Source organism: Mytilus edulis, chromosome 6 (assembly GCF_963676685.1).
Source record: "Mytilus edulis chromosome 6, xbMytEdul2.2, whole genome shotgun sequence".
Classification (NCBI taxonomy): Eukaryota; Metazoa; Mollusca; class Bivalvia; order Mytilida; family Mytilidae; genus Mytilus; species Mytilus edulis.
The window spans coordinates 27387046-27404518 of record NC_092349.1 but is presented as its reverse complement, the minus strand read 5'-3'; the positions used below and the strand labels follow the sequence as shown (position 1 = coordinate 27404518).

Below are 17473 nucleotides of genomic sequence, written 5' to 3'. Positions count from 1 at the left end.
TTTAACCAAACATGGCCAAAATCATTATTAGGGTATCTAGTTTAAAAATTGTGTCCGGTGACACGGCCAACCAACCAAGATGGCCGCCATGGCTAAAAATAGAACATAGGGGTAAAATGCAGTTTTTGGCTTATAACTCAAAAACCAAAGCATTTAGAGCAAATCTGACATGGGGTAAAATTGTTTATCAGGTCAAGATCTATCTGCCCTGAAATTTTCAGATGAATCGAACAACCCGTTTATAGGTTGCTGCCCCTGAATTGGTAATTTTGAGAAAATTTTGCTGTTTTTAACCGGATTTTTGTGACAAAAATGTCGGTTATTGATTTGGGGATGTACGGCGGGCGGCCGGGCGGCCGGGCGGCCGGGCGGTCGGGCGGTCGGGCGGGCGGGCGGGCGGCAATCAAATGTTGTCCGTGCATTAACTGATGAACCGTTCAACCAAAGCTTTTAAAATTTTAATATGTTATTACTGACAACTATACGGAGGTCAAGTTCAATAATTGCGATTTTGACTTTTACCGTTCAGGAGTTATGGTTCTTGAAAGATTGAAAAATGGAGTTTTCAGTCGTGTCCATGCATTTACTCATGAACTGTTCTACCAAAGCTTCCCAAATTTTAATATGTTGTTACTGATGACAGAATGGAGGTCAAGTTTAATAATGACGATTTTGACTTTTACCGTTCAGGAGTTATGGTTCTTGAAAGATTGAAAAATGGTGTTTCCCGTCGTGTCCGTGCATTTTCTCATGAACCATTCAACCAAAGCTTTTGAAATTTTAATATGTTGTTACTGATGACAAAATAGAGGTCAAGTTCCATCATGACGATTTTGACTTTTACTGTTCAGGAGTTATGGTTTCTTGAAAGATCGTAAAATGGCGTTTCCATTCACGTTGTTGCATTTACTCATGAACCATTCACTCTAAGCTTTTCAAATATTATTATTTCAAAATGTTGATACTGATGACAAAATAGAGGTCAAATTTGATATTGATGATTTTCACTTTCACCATTCATCAGTAATGATATCATCTGATATTGCCAGGACACAAATAAATGTAAATAAATCCGGTTTGCTGTCGTTGTGACAGCCTCTTGTTGGTTATTATCTTGAATATTATTATAGATATAGATAAACTGTAAACAGCAAAAATGTTCAGCAAAGTAAGATCTACAAATAAGTCAACATGACCAAAATGGTCTGTTGACCCCTTTAGAAGTTATTGCCCTTTATAGTCAATTTTTAACAATTTTTCGTAAATCTTAATTATCTTTTACAAAAATCTTCTCCTCTGAAACTACTGGGCCAAATTAAACCAAACTTGGCCACAATCATCATTCGGGTATCTAGTTTAAAAATTGTGTCCGGTGATCCGGCCAACCAACCAAGATGGCCGCCATGGCTAAAAATAGAACATAGGGGTAAAATGCAGTTTTTGGCTTATCACTCAAAAACCGAAGCATATAGAGCAAATCTGACATGTAGTAAAATTGTGTATCAGGTCAAGATCTATCTGCCCTGAAATTTTGAGATGTATCGGACAACTCGTTGATAGGTTGCTGCCCCTGAATTGGTAATTTTAAGGAAATTTTGCTGTTTTTGGTTATTATCTTGAATATTATTATAGATAGAGATAAACTGTAAACAGCAAAAATGTTCAGTTAAGTATGATCTACAAATAAGTCAACATGACCAAAATGGTCTGTTGACCCCTTTAGGAGTTATTGCCCTTTATAGTCAATTTTTAACCATTTTTCGTAGATCTTAGTTATCTTTTACAAAAATCTTCTCCTCTGAAACTACTGGACCAGATTTAACCAAACATGGCCAAAATCATTATTAGGGTATCTAGTCTAAAAATTGTGTCCGGTGACCTGGCCAACCAACCAAGATGGCCGCCATGGCTAAAAATAGAACATAGGGGTAAAATGCAGTTTTGGCTTATCACTCAAAAACCAAAGCATTTAGAGCAAATCTGACATGTGGTAAAATTGTTTATCAGGTCAAGATCTATCTGCAACAACAAAAGAAAGAGAGTTTTTAACGACCTCAGCTGGCTATACAACCGTTGCACAATCAACTGAATTTTGCAGAAATCATTTATAGGATAGATTGCCCATATATGATAATTTTTTATTACCTTTTTGTTTTTTTTGGCAAAGGCGGGGGGGGGGGGGGGGGGGGGGGGTTGCGCAACAACAAAACTACTTCACAACTTTCTCATTACTTTGCATTTCTTGTTAGATAAATTTTACAAAAATTCTCCCCTGAACAACTGTCGGATTTAAACAAACTTGGTTTAAATCACCACTAGGATATCCAGGGACCACTGTGTATGATGACCCTGCCTGCCCACATGGCTGAAATAAAACATAGGTTTCAAATGCACTCTTTAGTATTATATCTCTGAAACTAAACAACAGGACAACAGTTGCATTTATCATGCAACAATTGTAAATAAAAATATCAGGTGAGCGACACAGGGTCCTTGGACCCTCTAGTTATTGTCTTGCCTGCAATAAATTTAAGTGTCACAGAAGTTAGACTTAAGAGTGGTTTTTTTCTGGCTATGTTTACAATTGTTAAAGTTTGTGATTAGGTCGGACAGGAATGCTCTATTTATTAACAGTTTGACAAAGAAATGCATGTGATATGAACGTTATACATTTGTACAGATTGTACTAATTATACCCCCGCTTTAAAAAAGGGGGGGGGGGGGGTATACTGTTTTACCTCTGTCTGTCCATCAGTCCGTCCGTCAGTCATGAAACTTTCGTCACATTTTTCTCAGGAACTACACATCCACCCTTTCTGTAATTTGGTATCAACATTTATATATGTCAGCCATACCGTGTGATGCGTTTTCAGATTCATCACTTGACAACTTCCTGTTTACCGAACACTTGTCTGATTTTACACATGATAGCCAAGTTGAAAATTTTCGTCACATTTTTCTCAGGAACTACAATACAAGGATTTCTGAAATTTGGTTTCAGGATTTATATAAGTCAGCTATACCGTGTGATGCGTTTTCAGATTCATCACTCGACAACTTCCTGTTTACCCGAACACTTGTATGATTTTACACATGATAGCCAAGTTGAAAATTTTCGTCACTTTTTTCTCAGGAACTACAATACAAGGATTTCTGAAATTTGGTTTCAGGATTTATATAAGTCAGCTATACCGTGTGATGCGTTTTCAGATTCATCACTCGACTACTTCCTGTTTACCGAACACTTGTATGATTTTACACATGATAACCAAGTTAAAAATTTTCGTCACATTTTTCTCAGGAACTACAATACAAGGATTTCTGAAATTTGGTTTCAGGATTTTTATAAGTCAGCTATACCGTGTGATGCGTTTTCAGATTCATCACTCGACAACTTCCTGTTTACCGAACACTTGCATATTTTTACACTATTAATATTATCCACTTGCGGCGGGGGTATCATCAGTGAGCAGTAGCTCGCAGTTTCACTTGTTATGGTTGCAGGAATATGTAACTTTATTAAAGGGAATAAATTTTAAGTTACCACAATGGTTTTTAGAACTATTCTGAAATTGGCCACAAACAGTCAAACAACACATAGCAGTAGTTTCTAAGTTTTTTTTCCATGAAAAAAAAAGGCTTAAAGACAACACAATCTGAAATATGATTAAATAACTTGTATCTATTTATTTGATTGTAGGGTTTGATTAAAGCATTGTTGGAGGAAAATTACAAACCACATGTAGAACTAGCTATGCGTGACCCTTGTTTATTTGGAGATTATCGAACGGCCATGGAGGACTCAGAACCTCGTCTGTACGAAGACATACAGGATTATGATGCTGCTAAAGCTCTCTTCCAAGAGGTATTTGATTAACTTGATTTCACTTTGTAAATGTATTACTGTAAATTCAGAAATTACTGCATGCATTTATTGCGATTTTTGTAAAATGGACAAATATGCAAGATTAATGATTGCGATGTCAGGAAACTCTGCATAGATATATGTGTCAGACATAAGAATGGGAGTTATTATTGCGATACTCACTCTGTCGCATTATTCGCATTACAGTGAGTTGACTGGTAGTGTTGCTCTCCACCAATTGCAATTCATTCAAAATTTTGACCAAATTGCAATTTGTTTTATAAAATCAAATTGTTGTAATTGGTAGAGAGCAACACTAACAGTCAACTCACTGTAATAAAAACCTCACAATAATTTGTGAATTAACATTATATAGATATCTTTCCCAACTTCCATAAGATAAATAATCAGCTTCATCTATATCTGTAAAATAAAATTAAGAATAGAAATGGGGAAATATGTCAAAGAGACAAAACCAGACCAAAGAGCAGACAACAGCCGAAGGCCCTCTATATCTGTGTATAGGTGTTTAATCATGACTGTTATCACACTGTTGTTTGATTGCTATCAATATTTCCTATTGGGTGAAAAATGAATTTTGTTCGGATAAGTTCAACAACCAAAGATGGGAGGTTCATGGTTATGATATTACTTGATTTATTTCACTTGACTGGGCGGAGTTTATCCAGTTCTATCATAATAAACCAGTCCATCTAAAGATAGGTGTTTTAGGATATACTCATCAATGAAGTGTCCAGTCATTCTTTTGTAAATTCCTTTGAGGTCACTGATAGGTGATTAGAAATCAATAATGATTATAATGGCAATCAACCTTATCACACACATCTTCAAATCGACTGTCCTTATGCAAATGAAAACGTAAGCTCCGCCCGATCAGTTGAAATTACATTGGTAATACCCTTAGAGGATCAAACCAAAGACTTTACAATTGGTACATGTATTTGATGATTTTCCATGTTTAGAAGTAAGAAAAATATATAAGTAGTTTAATATATGTCTTCCTACCTTGTGAGCTAGCATGTTCCGAACATGCCTTAGTGCTTTAGTTCAGTATTAAGTAGTATATCCATGTTATGTATGCTACTTGACATAAAGCCGCCATCAGTTAAACAGTCAATATGATAGGTATGAAATAATAATCCTTATAATAAATTACTTGTCTACTTTTCCTCTGTTTACAGATTTTAGAAGAATATAACGAAAGTAATACCCCTATGAACCTCGTCCTGTTTGACGATGCATTAGAACATTTGACACGTATACATCGTGTTATCCGTATGGACCAAGGTCACGCCCTCTTGGTGGGTGTAGGAGGGAGTGGTAAACAGTCATTATGTAAATTAGCATCATTCACTGCCGGCTGTGAAGTATTTGAGATTCAGCTGAGTAGAGGTTACAACGAGAGCTCCTTCAGGGACGACCTGAAAGTTCTGTATAATAAACTGGGAATAGAGAATAAGAAAGTGGTGTTCCTGTTTACTGATCAACATGTAGCTGAAGAAGGTAGGTCCAAGGATTACATTACATCAGTTACTTATTTAATTGTTTCTAACTAATTGGACCAATTTTACTCATTTAAAAACTAAACAGCACCAGATCAGATAGTTGTAAAGTCAAAGTATTTATTTTGGTCTGACAAAGTTCTGTTTTAACACGTTGTTACATGAAAAGATTTGTGATGCAGTAGACTAGAGCCATTACTATGTTACTTGACATCTGGGTCGACAATATATATACAAATTACTACCATTGTGTCACATTGTTGTTTTCTGTGTCATTTTATTCACAATTTCTTGAAAACTGCATGAAAGAAGTCAACCGTTTGATTGTATATGCCATCTTACATAGAATCAGGACAAAGTTTTCTAATTAAGAGATTGTATTTTTTATCAGGTTTCCTTGAGTTAATAAACAACATGCTAACATCAGGAATGGTACCAGCTTTGTATGCTGATGATGAGAAAGAGGCAATACTTAGTGGGGTAAGTCTTTTACATTGGTTTATAAACACATAATGGTGTTGCCATTGAGGTTTAGTGTGGATTGATTCTTATTTGTTTAATACAAATTTGCATGAACTTTGTGGGTAAAGCTATACCACAAATAATGTTCAACAAAGTTCACATTTTCAACAGGCTTGTATTTAGACTTACAAAGACAACAAAATCAGATATCTACCAAATTACTGAAAAATGTGAAATTTTCATGAGGGGTCTATTTTTCTTTTTTTGCAATCAAGATAAATTCTTTTAGATACCGTCTTGTAAATTTGATCTTAAAGAAAGTTATGAATCAGTGATACAACAGAACAGAAAATAGTAAATAAATTTGTCCCTAGTAAATAACGAAATATCAATTCTGAAAAAATAAAGCAATTTACACATGTTACAGTTATTGCTAAGGTACTAAGGGACGACTTCAAAAGATCAATGTAGGATAAAAAAAACTTTAATCAAATAGTTTGAGTGTGGGGTTTAAAAAAGATTGCTAGTTTTATTTATCCAAAATAAATTTTACATATATCAATATATGTTAATCCATTTTTCCCAAATTTAGTTAAGAGGGAGGGAGAGAGGGGGGGGGGGGGGGGGGGGGGGTCAGTGAAAAAACTATGTGAATTAAGTTTTTTTATCCTACATTTTTGATGTTGTCCCTAAGTTAATCACACATTATGAATATTGTTAGTAACTATGTAAAGCTATGTTGAATGTTCACTCAGAAACATTATTAAGATGCATCTTACTATATGAAGGGAGGAATCATTGTAATATAACCATTTCTAGCAATCTCACTGCAGAAAAAATTATTTAAATGAAAGATAATAAACGTTTAAATTTGGTTAACAGTTTATGTTATTTGTTTTTTCAGATCAGGGATGAAGCTGTAAAAGCAGGAACTCCCCATGCCAGGGAAATGATCTGGGGGTATTTTGTCCAGAAATGTTCAAACAATCTTCATGTAGTCCTAGCCATGTCACCTGTTGGTGATGCTCTGAGGACAAGATGTAGAAACTTCCCAGGTAAGGTTTTTAATGCAGCTTCTCAATTTTATATGAATCTGGTATAATTTTTTAATACTCGACACTTGAAATAATGTTATTTAGAAATCAATTTTTCTGCCTTCAGCCCATATGTAAAAATATCATAATCAACTTACTCTACTTTTTATGAAAATGAAGTTTCTCTGATGATTTTGTATTTTGTCCAATTTCAGATGTCAAAACAAATGAATTTAACATATTGCATATTTACGAATAAATTTAGTTGAACAATATGTTTAATGCCAAAAATTTGAGACAACAGAATTAAACCACCATTACTTGGGTACAGTGTACCAATTTCAAAACAGTATTCTTTGTTGAAAAAAAGTAATTTGTAAAATCACTGAAATATTATTATACATAAGTGTAAAATATTTGTGTGTTTTCTAGGTTTGGTGAACAATGCTAACATTGATTGGTTCTTCCCATGGCCAGAACAAGCTTTGTATGCTGTTGCCAGTGTATTTATCTCACCTGAAGTAAGTTATTGTCTTTTTTTACTGCTGCTTACATATTTATCTCCCCTGAAATTAGTCATTGAAAATATTTATCTCACCTTAAGGAAGTAATTATCTTCATTTTACTATTGCCTTTTATAGCTGACTATGCGATATGAGCTTTGCTAATTGTTGAAGGTCGTATTGTGACCTATAGTCATTAATTTCTGTGTCATTTGGTATCTTGTATAGGCAATCACCACATCTTTTTTATATTTTCACTATTATGTATATGAATTATTTTTTAGAACCAGTTGATACCAGATGAACACCGTAGCGCTGTTGTCAGTCATATTGTAATGGTACATCAAGCTGTTGGCAGCTATAGTAAACTTTTCCTTCAAAGACTCAGAAGAAATAATTACGTCACACCAAAGAATTATCTAGATTTCGTCAATTCCTATCTCAAACTTCTGGAGAGTCAAGATAAATATATTCTGTCACAGGTAATCATTCATCCTCAATTAACAGTATTTCAGAATGTTTATAGTTTTCTTTCATAATTATCAGTATTTCAGAATGTATATAGTTTTGTCGAGCCTGCAATTTTTGTTGCAGAAAGCTTGTCAAATGGATAGTGATCCGTCGAGCGGGATTAGATTGCTTCAAAGCTTTATATTTTAGAAGGTAAAAGACCTGGATGCTTCATACTTTGTATATAGATGCTTCATCTTACAAAGTTTTCGACAGTCACATGTCCAATGTCCTTGACCTCATTTTCATGGTCACTTAGAAGGTAGAAGACCTGGATGCTTCATAATTTGTATATAGATGCCTAATCTTACAAAGTTTCGGTCAGTCACATGTCCAATGTCCTTGACCTCATTTTCATGGTTCAGTGACTACTTGAAAAAAAGTTAAGATTTTTTGTAATGTTAAATTCTCTCTTATTATAAGTAATATGATAACTATATTTGGAATGTGCGTACCTTGCAAGGTTCTCATGCCTGTGAAACAGTTTTCACTTGACCTCGACCTCATTTCATAGATCAGTTAACAAGGTTAAGTTTTGGTGGTCAAGTCCATATCTCAGATACTATATAAGCAATAGGTCTAGTATATTCGGTGTATGAAAGGACTGTAAGGTGTACATGTCCAACTGGCAGGTGCCATCTGACCTTGACCTCATTTTCATAGTTCAGTGGTTATAGTTAAAGTCATAAGAAACTAGTGACCGGTGAAAAATAATGTTCTTCCAATTCTTGAACCAATGCATACAAACATCATAATCTTAGTCTTCTGTGCACGAATTTATCATTTTTTTCGTGTAAATTTCGTACAATCGTCAATTTTTTTTTCAATCGATCAGTGTTGATGTCAAAATATGGCAGGTAATTAAAGTTTGTGTTTTGAAGCTGAAGTTTAACGATTGTCACCTGTTTGTCAACAATCAACAAAAAAGCATGGAAATTGAGCACATGTTTAACATGTAAATTCAGATAATAGTCTATTTTAAGGACATCCATGTGTATTGTGATCACCAGATTTTTACAAGATGGGTCACATTGAGGTCACTTTGCATACGGAAAATATGTCGGGGGAATTGCTTCCTGGAAGGAAGCATTAAAATAAAGTAAACTTCTTCTAAATATGAATAAATTAAAGAATTTTCTTCAGAAAAAAGTATATGTACATAAGTTTCATAATGAAAACTATCCATTGAGTTATAAAAAAACATGCATTATTTGTTTTGATTTAAGGTTTCTTATGACTTTAAGTTTTTGTGTTTTGGTCTGTTTTTCTTATACTTTATGCAATAGGTCTTATATATTTGGTGTATGGAATGATTGCAAGGTGTACAGGTCTAGCATGCAGGTGTCATCTAACCCTTGACCTCATTTTCATGGTTCAGTTGTCAAAGTTAAGTTTTTGAGTTTTGGTCATCTATAATACTAAAATTACGAGGTCCAATTTGTCAGCCGTCATCGGGTAATAACGACAAATCAAGGAATTCAACTCTATATATAACTAATATAGGACAATGGTATAGATTAAAAATTACACCACTCCAGACCCTTTTGTTTTCCACATAATTAATATTGCCAATAATTAACAAGTTCCGGGTCGAATCTGATACCGATACCAATTAATAGTATATTCACCTGTTAGCTAATACCTTATCTGTACATTCCGCATTTGACAGGCGCACCACCAAACGGTGTATTTAGGATTTTGCTATATACACGGGTCATAACCAAAGGGCTGACACTACTAAATTCCGCATTTGACAGGCGCACCACCAAACGGTGTATTTAGGATTTTGCTATATGCACGGGTCATAATCAAAGGGCTGACACTACTAAATTCAATCATTGTCAAATTGTTCTCTATTGTAGTTTTATTCAGCAATCAGCAAGACTTTCTAAGATAACTAATATAGGACAGTGCTGTTGATTAAAAATACTCCATTCCTGGGTAGCCAGGACCTTTTGTTTTCCAAATAATTAATATTACCAATAATTAATAAGTTCTAGGTCGACGGGTTCAAACAGAAAGATTTGAAAGCAGAGAAAACTGTGTATCTTATAATCGACATGACTTTATCAGATGACAATACAATTACTAAAATAAGGCTTAGGCATAGTTAAATACTTAAATTCAGTCACAGACCCGTGATATCACGGGTGTGTACTTGTATTTTCTAAAACTATATGCAATAGGTCAACTATATTTGGTTTATGGAAATATTTTATGATTTATATGTCAGTCGCACAGGTTTTATTTGACCATGACCTGATTTTCACGGTTCATTGCTCAGTGTAAAGTTTTTGTGGTTTGGTCTGTTTTTCTTAAACTATAAGCAATAGGTCAACTAAATATGTTGTATGGAAGAATTGTTAGCTGTATATGTGTGCCTGGCATGGTTCATCTGACCTTGACCTTATTTTTCATGGTTCATTGGTCAATGTTTAGTTTCTTAGTTAATGTTAAGTTTATGTGACAGTTGTAATAAAGCTTTATATTTAGGACTATCAACATAATATCAATTTTTAGTAAAGAAGGCGAGACATTTTAGCGTGTGCACTCTTGTCTTCTATAATTATTAGTATTTCAGAATTGATAATACCTGTTTTGGACGTATCGATAATAAAGGCGAGTAAACACAAAAGCGTCTTCAATGTTTCGTATGCTTTACTAGAGTATAATATACAAGAGAGACGTCGCCAAGTGACGACGTTGCGGGCCTATTGTTACGTAAATGGCGGTAAAACGTTAAACAAATAAAAGTGATAAAGTGCTAAACTGAAACTAAAACTAATTCACAACATTCTGGGGGCCGCAAAATGCAATTACTGTTCATGTATTGGTCATAAGAAGGGTATTGAAAAAACACTTTTAACAATTAAAGTTCATATTTCCAGTGGCACCAGTTTCACAATTGGTCTCGTGGTAATCAGTCCATTTGATGTCCGAAGTTTGACTGCTCTTACGACTTCATCTTTCCCGGTGATCAAATCTTCTATAACAGCTAGTTTCCACATCATTCTCGGTGAATTGTCCATGATTTGTACGACGGAACCGATTTTCACATGTGCGCTTTGGTCTCCGGCGACGCGATGAAATTCTCTTAATCCGGTGAGGTATTCCATTTTCCATCGTTTTGCAAAGTGTTCAATTAAAGTTACTTTATGGTTGTAACGTTTGTTTGCTTCTGTGAAATCTACATTTAAATTATTGTCCTCTGAATCAGAATTGTTGTCTTGCGATAATCTTCTTCCCTGCAGTAGATGTGACGGTGTTAGCGGCTCTAAATCTCGAATGTCGGACGACACATACGTAATCGGACGATCGTTGATTACCCGTTCGATTTCTATCAAAGTTGTTCGTAATAGGTCAGAATTTACTTGTGATTTTCCGAGCACTTTTTTTAATGTCGTTTTCGTAATTCCAACTAGTCTCTCCCACCATCCACCGTACCACGGTGCTGCTTTCGGAATAAATTTCCAATTAATTTGAATGTTCATTTCCTTCGGAATGTCATGTGAGGCGGAAACAAAGGTTGGTGCATTATCGGAATACACAGTGCTCGGAATTCCTCTCCTACTAACGAATCGTCTAAACGCTAATTTGAATGATTCAATTGTCATATCTGTAACAAGTTCTAGGTGTACGGCACGAATACAAGCACATGTGAATAGGCAAATATACGATTTTGCAACAAGTCCATTATCTTTAACGAATAGTGGTCCAGCGAAATCAACACCAGTTGTCGTAAACGGTATCATATCGGTGACTCTATCCTTTGGTAGCGGAGGCGAAATTTGCTGTGGAAATGCTTTTCCGGTCACTTTTCGGCACTTTACACATTTCTGTACGATGTGGTTAACGCATTGTCTAATGGAAGGTATCCAATATGATTGGCGGATTTGCGTAATTGTCTGTCCAGCACCAGAATGTAACATCTGCAGGTGCGCGTTCAATATAACTAAGTCCGTAAATTGATTTTTCTTCGGTAGTAACACTGGGAACTTCGCGGAGTCGTCTAACTGTGAATTGTGTATGCGCCCGGCGCATCGAATGACACCTTCTGTATCTATGAACAAGCGCAGTTGTCTTACTAACGGTAGATTCTTGTCATGTGACGGGTTTGCGAGTTGCTGCTTTTCATTACTGAATTTTTCATTTTGAATATCTGTAATCCATGTACGAGTTGCGCGGTCAATTTCATCTTTCGTAATATCTTTTCCGTATCTAGCATATTTCCTCAAGTTATACGGTCGCTTACTTTTACATATATTAACGAATTTAAACACGTAGCATGTAACTCGTAGTAACTTCTTCAATAACGAGAATCTTGATAGATCGATTATTTTCGAAATTCCATTTAAAGCACACGGTTTTGTCTTTTCACTGTCATCTGTTGTCGTTAACAAAAGAGTCTCTTGTTTAATTTGTGGGGTCCATGTAGGCCAACTGTTCTCATCTGATATCCACGACGGTCCTTGCATCCACAAAGTCGATTCTTTGAATTGCGTTGATGATATTCCTCTAGTTTGAAGGTCGGCTGGATTTGAGTCTGTTGGTACGTATTTCCAGTCGTAGTTTTGTGTCGCTTCTTTAATTTCTATCACACGATTCTGAACAAATCTTCCAAATGATTTTAAAGACGAAATCCAGTGCAGAACGATCTGACTGTCACTCCATAGTACTGTGCGTTGTGGTTTTAGGGTTTTCGTGAGGTTTTTAGCCATTCGAGCTCCTATTACTGCAGCCATCAATTCTAGCTTTGGTAATGTCATTTTGGCGAGCGGAGCGATCCGGTTTTTAGCAATTACGAGAGAAGAAGTGTTTCCTTTACACAAGTAGGCACTGGCTCCATAAGCGCGTTGGCTGGCATCAACAAAGACATGTAATGTGATTTTCTCGTTACTTTCGTTCTCATTTTGATCGTTGAAATAATGTCGTGCGATTTTCGTATTAACTGTTACATCTCGGATGTCATCTAAAATTTCATACCATGATTTAACTATGTTGCTAGGCAACACCTGGTCCCAATCGTATCCTTCTTTCCATAATGTTTGTACCAGTAGCTTAGCTCTTACGGTCACTGGTCCAAGAATTCCGAGTGGGTCGTAAATTGACGATGATTTACTCAATATTTCTCTCTTTGTCGCTTGTGAATTATCAATATCTATACGATCTTCATTTAATTTCGCAAATGTCAATATGTCTGACTTCGCATCCCAACGCATCCCAAGAATTTTCGTCTCGCTATCCGTATCAAGTACGTTTGCCTTTGTAGCTTCGTTGCTAAGTTGCTTGCTATTTGACTTCCATGTTCTCAAATTAAATCCTGCATTTGTCATGAGTTCTCTAGATTCTTCAAAGAAATTTAAGGCGGCTTCTTCCGTATTAACACTTGTAAGTACGTTGTCTACATACAAATCTCGCTTGAGTATCTCAGCTGTAGCACTTGTAACCGTTGACAAATGTTTCAATAATGTAGCGTTTAGAATAAATGGCGAACATGTCGCTCCGAATAAAATTACCTTGAATCTGTAAGTCTCAAGTTCACTCTTGGGGTTGCTTGGGTCTCTAAGCCAGAAAAATCGGGTGGAATCGCGGTCTTCTTCGTCTAGTCCAATCTGGAGGAATGCTTTCTCAATATCAGTTGTTAAGGCGTATTTCCCGTAGCGGAATCTTGTAAGTATATCTGTTAGCTTATTAAGCTGCGGCGGTGTAGAAGAAAGGCAATCATTTAAGCTGGGTGATTCTGAATCTTGACGACAACTGCAATCATATACTATACGTATCGGTGTAGTCGATGAATCTTTTTTCACTGGGTGGTGCGGAATATAGTGTACTCGATTAGTAGTCTCATCCGGGGTCTCAACCTTCTCTATAAAACCTCGATTTTCTTGGTCGTTGATAATGTTACCGTATATCTTAAGCATCTCTGGTTCTTTAGCAAGTCGGTTTATCACGTTGTATGCTCTCTTTCTGGCGATCATCTCGTTGCTAGGCAACTCCGGATGTTCTGGTTTCCATGGAAACTTGGCGATGTACCTATTGTCTTTCAAATGAATGTTATTCTCTTGGTAAGTGGTCATTTCTTGTAAGTCCGTTTTCGCTTTCACTTCGCTGTCTGTTTCTGTTCCTATGGATTCGATTTCCCAAAATTTATGTATTTCACATTCTTCTAGTCTGTGTGGGATCAAAATGTTCATAATCGATGACGTTGATTGATTATTACTGTTAGTGTTCAATTGTATAGGTCCTGATAGCAAGTATCCAACTTTGGACTGTACAGCGGTTGGTCCGGAACCTCTAATTACTCTGTCTCCAACTATATCCCAATAATAATCTGCGCCAACTAAGACTGATATCTCAAAATCCTCGTCCCGTAAAGCTGGGTGGGCTAACTTCAATCCATTTAAATGCTGAAAGCTCGACTGGTTCCTTGCGTAAGTATGTATTGGATAAGCAATCTGTGGTACTATAAGAACTTCAATAGGGATAAGCGTATTCGTTAGACCTTTGATATATATAGTAGCAATTTGTAAATTTCTAACCTTCTTGTTGGATTCACCGAAACCGGATATCGTTATCGCTTCTTTCCTATGTGGTCTCAGGTTCAATAAATCGGCTATCTCTTGAGTGATAAAGCTTCGCTGGGCTCCTTCGTCGAATAGTATATTGGCGGTGTTAAAATGTGTCTTGTCATACGTGATAGGCGCTATCGCGGTTTTCAACAATACCTGCGATCTAACTGATGATGTGGATGAATGCATACTTGCGACTGCGGCATCGGTATCTGGTTTTGATGTACTGCTATCTTTAGACTTGGTATACAGGTGTGATTCATTCTTTGAACAAATACTGGTATGGTGTCGTTTATTACAATTTTTACAAGTTTTATCGGATCTGCAATCTGCAACTCTGTGATTTCCTAAGCAATTGAAACATGCCTGTTTCTCCTTAACAATGCGCTTTCGAGCTTCAATTTCCGTAACAGTTTTACAAGCTAATGGGGCGTGAACTCCTTGACAAAAGATGCACGGCTTCTTGGTTATGTCTCTTTTCCCTTTCTGATTTGCGTAGTTGCGATTTGTACCCGTAAAGAATGCTGATGTGGGTGTGTAATTTGGCTCCATATCATCACCGTTTACCGACTGACCCGCTTCCTTAATCGTTATCTCATGTTGAATAGCTTGCCGTAACGACGGCAAGTTCCAGTGGTCGCCTCCGTGGGCACGTACCATGTTTTCTCGTATATTCCCAGGTAATTTATTTAATATTATGGGCACTAAAAGGCTTCCGAACGACTCGTGAGATTCCCCTATACTTTCAAGGCCACGGATGTAGTTTTCCATACTGTCGTAGAATTTTTTCAAATTTGTAATATTTGACGTTGGACTAGGAAGGCTGATTAAACTCTGCATGTATGTCTGTACTATCTTATGTGGTTGACCGAATCTTTGTTTCAGTACATGTAATGCTTGTCCGTAATTTGTGTTAGTTATTTGTAGACCTGCTATGCATTGGGTGGCTTCTCCGAACAGTTGAGATTTCAAGTAATTAAATTTCTGTACATCGTTTAAAGACAGGTTATCGTGTACGGCAGCACTAAACGAATCCCAAAAGGGTTGCCATTCTAACATATTCCCACCGAACGTTGGTAAATTTAATTTGGGAAGTTTGTGGTACATGCTGGAGTTTGAAAAAACGGACGCTGATGTATTTGCGTGCATGAAACTGGGTTGTGGCTGACTTTCTTGATGATTTGTGTAATTAATAAACTCGTGTGCATTTGGGTTTAGCAATGACTTACTTGACTGTTTGACTGTGATTTCCGATTCCTTAATGATTTTTGAAAGTTTAGTTACACTCATTTCTATGTCATATGTGTATCTGTCGGCTTCCTCTATTTCTTCGCTCACTTCCTCTTCCGATAGTTCCTCCACAATCTTCTCGTTCAGTTGATCGATCGTTTCCTGCTTCTTCACAATAAGTCCTCGAATGGTTGAAAGTTCACTAACGTCATATTCCTGCAAAAGTTCCTCGGAACTCGGTTCCACTTTCTTCAGTAACTTTGTAAGAACTCCCCGATGTCCAGCTCGTCTGGTCTTCATCTTCGCGGTACTCATCTTTTAAATTCGTATTCTTCTGTTTTTGTCACGGCACCAATGTTTTGGACGTATCGATAATAAAGGCGAGTAAACACAAAAGCGTCTTCAATGTTTCGTATGCTTTACTAGAGTATAATATACAAGAGAGACGTCGCCAAGTGACGACGTTGCGGGCCTATTGTTACGTAAATGGCGGTAAAACGTTAAACAAATAAAAGTGATAAAGTGCTAAACTGAAACTAAAACTAATTCACAACAATACCTTTTGTAAGAATCCTGGGTTTTTATTGGTTGGTAGCCTGTGTATTTTTCACCAATTTACTGTTATCAAATGAATATCATTCATTTTTTAACCACGACGGGGTATATGCAAAAAGGATATGTCTTTTTTACCCTCTCTGCCGTGGTAATTGCCAAAAAATACTCTATCCGACTGGATGCTTGTAACGTCACAATCATCAATGTGTTTTTTACGTTAACATTCGGTGTAATTAAACAGATATAGCATGTTCTTGAGGGGTATATTTGCGAAAAATACCAGTCTTGAGAATGAATTTCCCTCGACTTACAGCTCGCAAATTTAACGTTCTCTCGACTGGTATTTTTCTCAAATACCCCTCCTTAACAGGATTTATACTGGCTTTACTGCACTCGTTCTATTTGATCAGTCAAAATGCATTGACCATATTAGTACTGCAACTGACATCGAAAAAGACGCTTAGTTAACGAGTTTAATGGTCCGGAATAACACATGGCTGCAAATTGTTTTAAATGATAGAATAATATCTATATTTTAAATTTCGTCGGGTCGTAAAAAGTTTCTATGGTCACATTTTTGTATTTTATCCCTTTAATGGGGGTACCCCTCAATTTACGGTTTTGGGTAGTTACCTTAAAATCCAAAAATTTATTTTTTGGTTAAATTTCCCGCTATTTTCGTAAATATTTTCTATGCACAGATCATCAAGGATCATCGGAATGATGAAGACATAAATATTATACCATCTCCAAGTAAAACTTTCAAACTTAAAGTTGGCTGTTTTTTAGATAGAAATTTAACGTGTTTTTCTTTGAAAACGAGAAAACATATGATTCAAAAACAGTATTTGACATTTGAGAGGACACAACATATTATTGCGATACTGCATGCAAATTTTGTTGGGCAAATTCCAAACAATTTTGTCAAGAACTCAAAAATAAAAACATCATTTGTACCTTTTTTAATTACGGAAATTTCCTATCCGTCAATCAGCTCCACCATTTATTTTTTCATTCACAATCAATTTGATAGTTTCGATGTGATTATGTAGATTTTGTAGGAGAAGTTAATTTATTTTTGAGTGATTTGAATATATATAGTAATTTTTCGTGTATTTTCTGTAAATAAGTTATATTTTTGTTAATAAAATTTTGACTTTATATAAAAGTTAACCAAATCCTTCGGATAAGAGGTTTTTCCAGATAATGACTATAGTTGACA

General features: G+C 36.0%; 1 protein-coding gene across 5 annotated transcripts in view; it reads left to right on the top strand.

Moving 5' to 3' along the window:
* The window catches only part of LOC139527469 (dynein axonemal heavy chain 10-like), a 109155-nt gene that overhangs the window by 67527 nt on the left and 24155 nt on the right, over positions 1-17473 (top strand). For all 5 annotated transcript variants that reach the window (XM_071322944.1, XM_071322947.1, XM_071322946.1 and 2 more), the window contains 6 exons: positions 3701-3865; positions 5068-5389; positions 5780-5868; positions 6755-6905; positions 7317-7405; positions 7672-7869. In XM_071322944.1, coding sequence (XP_071179045.1) covers positions 3701-3865; positions 5068-5389; positions 5780-5868; positions 6755-6905; positions 7317-7405; positions 7672-7869 — 1014 coding nt within the window. The remainder of the gene's footprint in view (positions 1-3700; positions 3866-5067; positions 5390-5779; positions 5869-6754; positions 6906-7316; positions 7406-7671; positions 7870-17473) is intronic.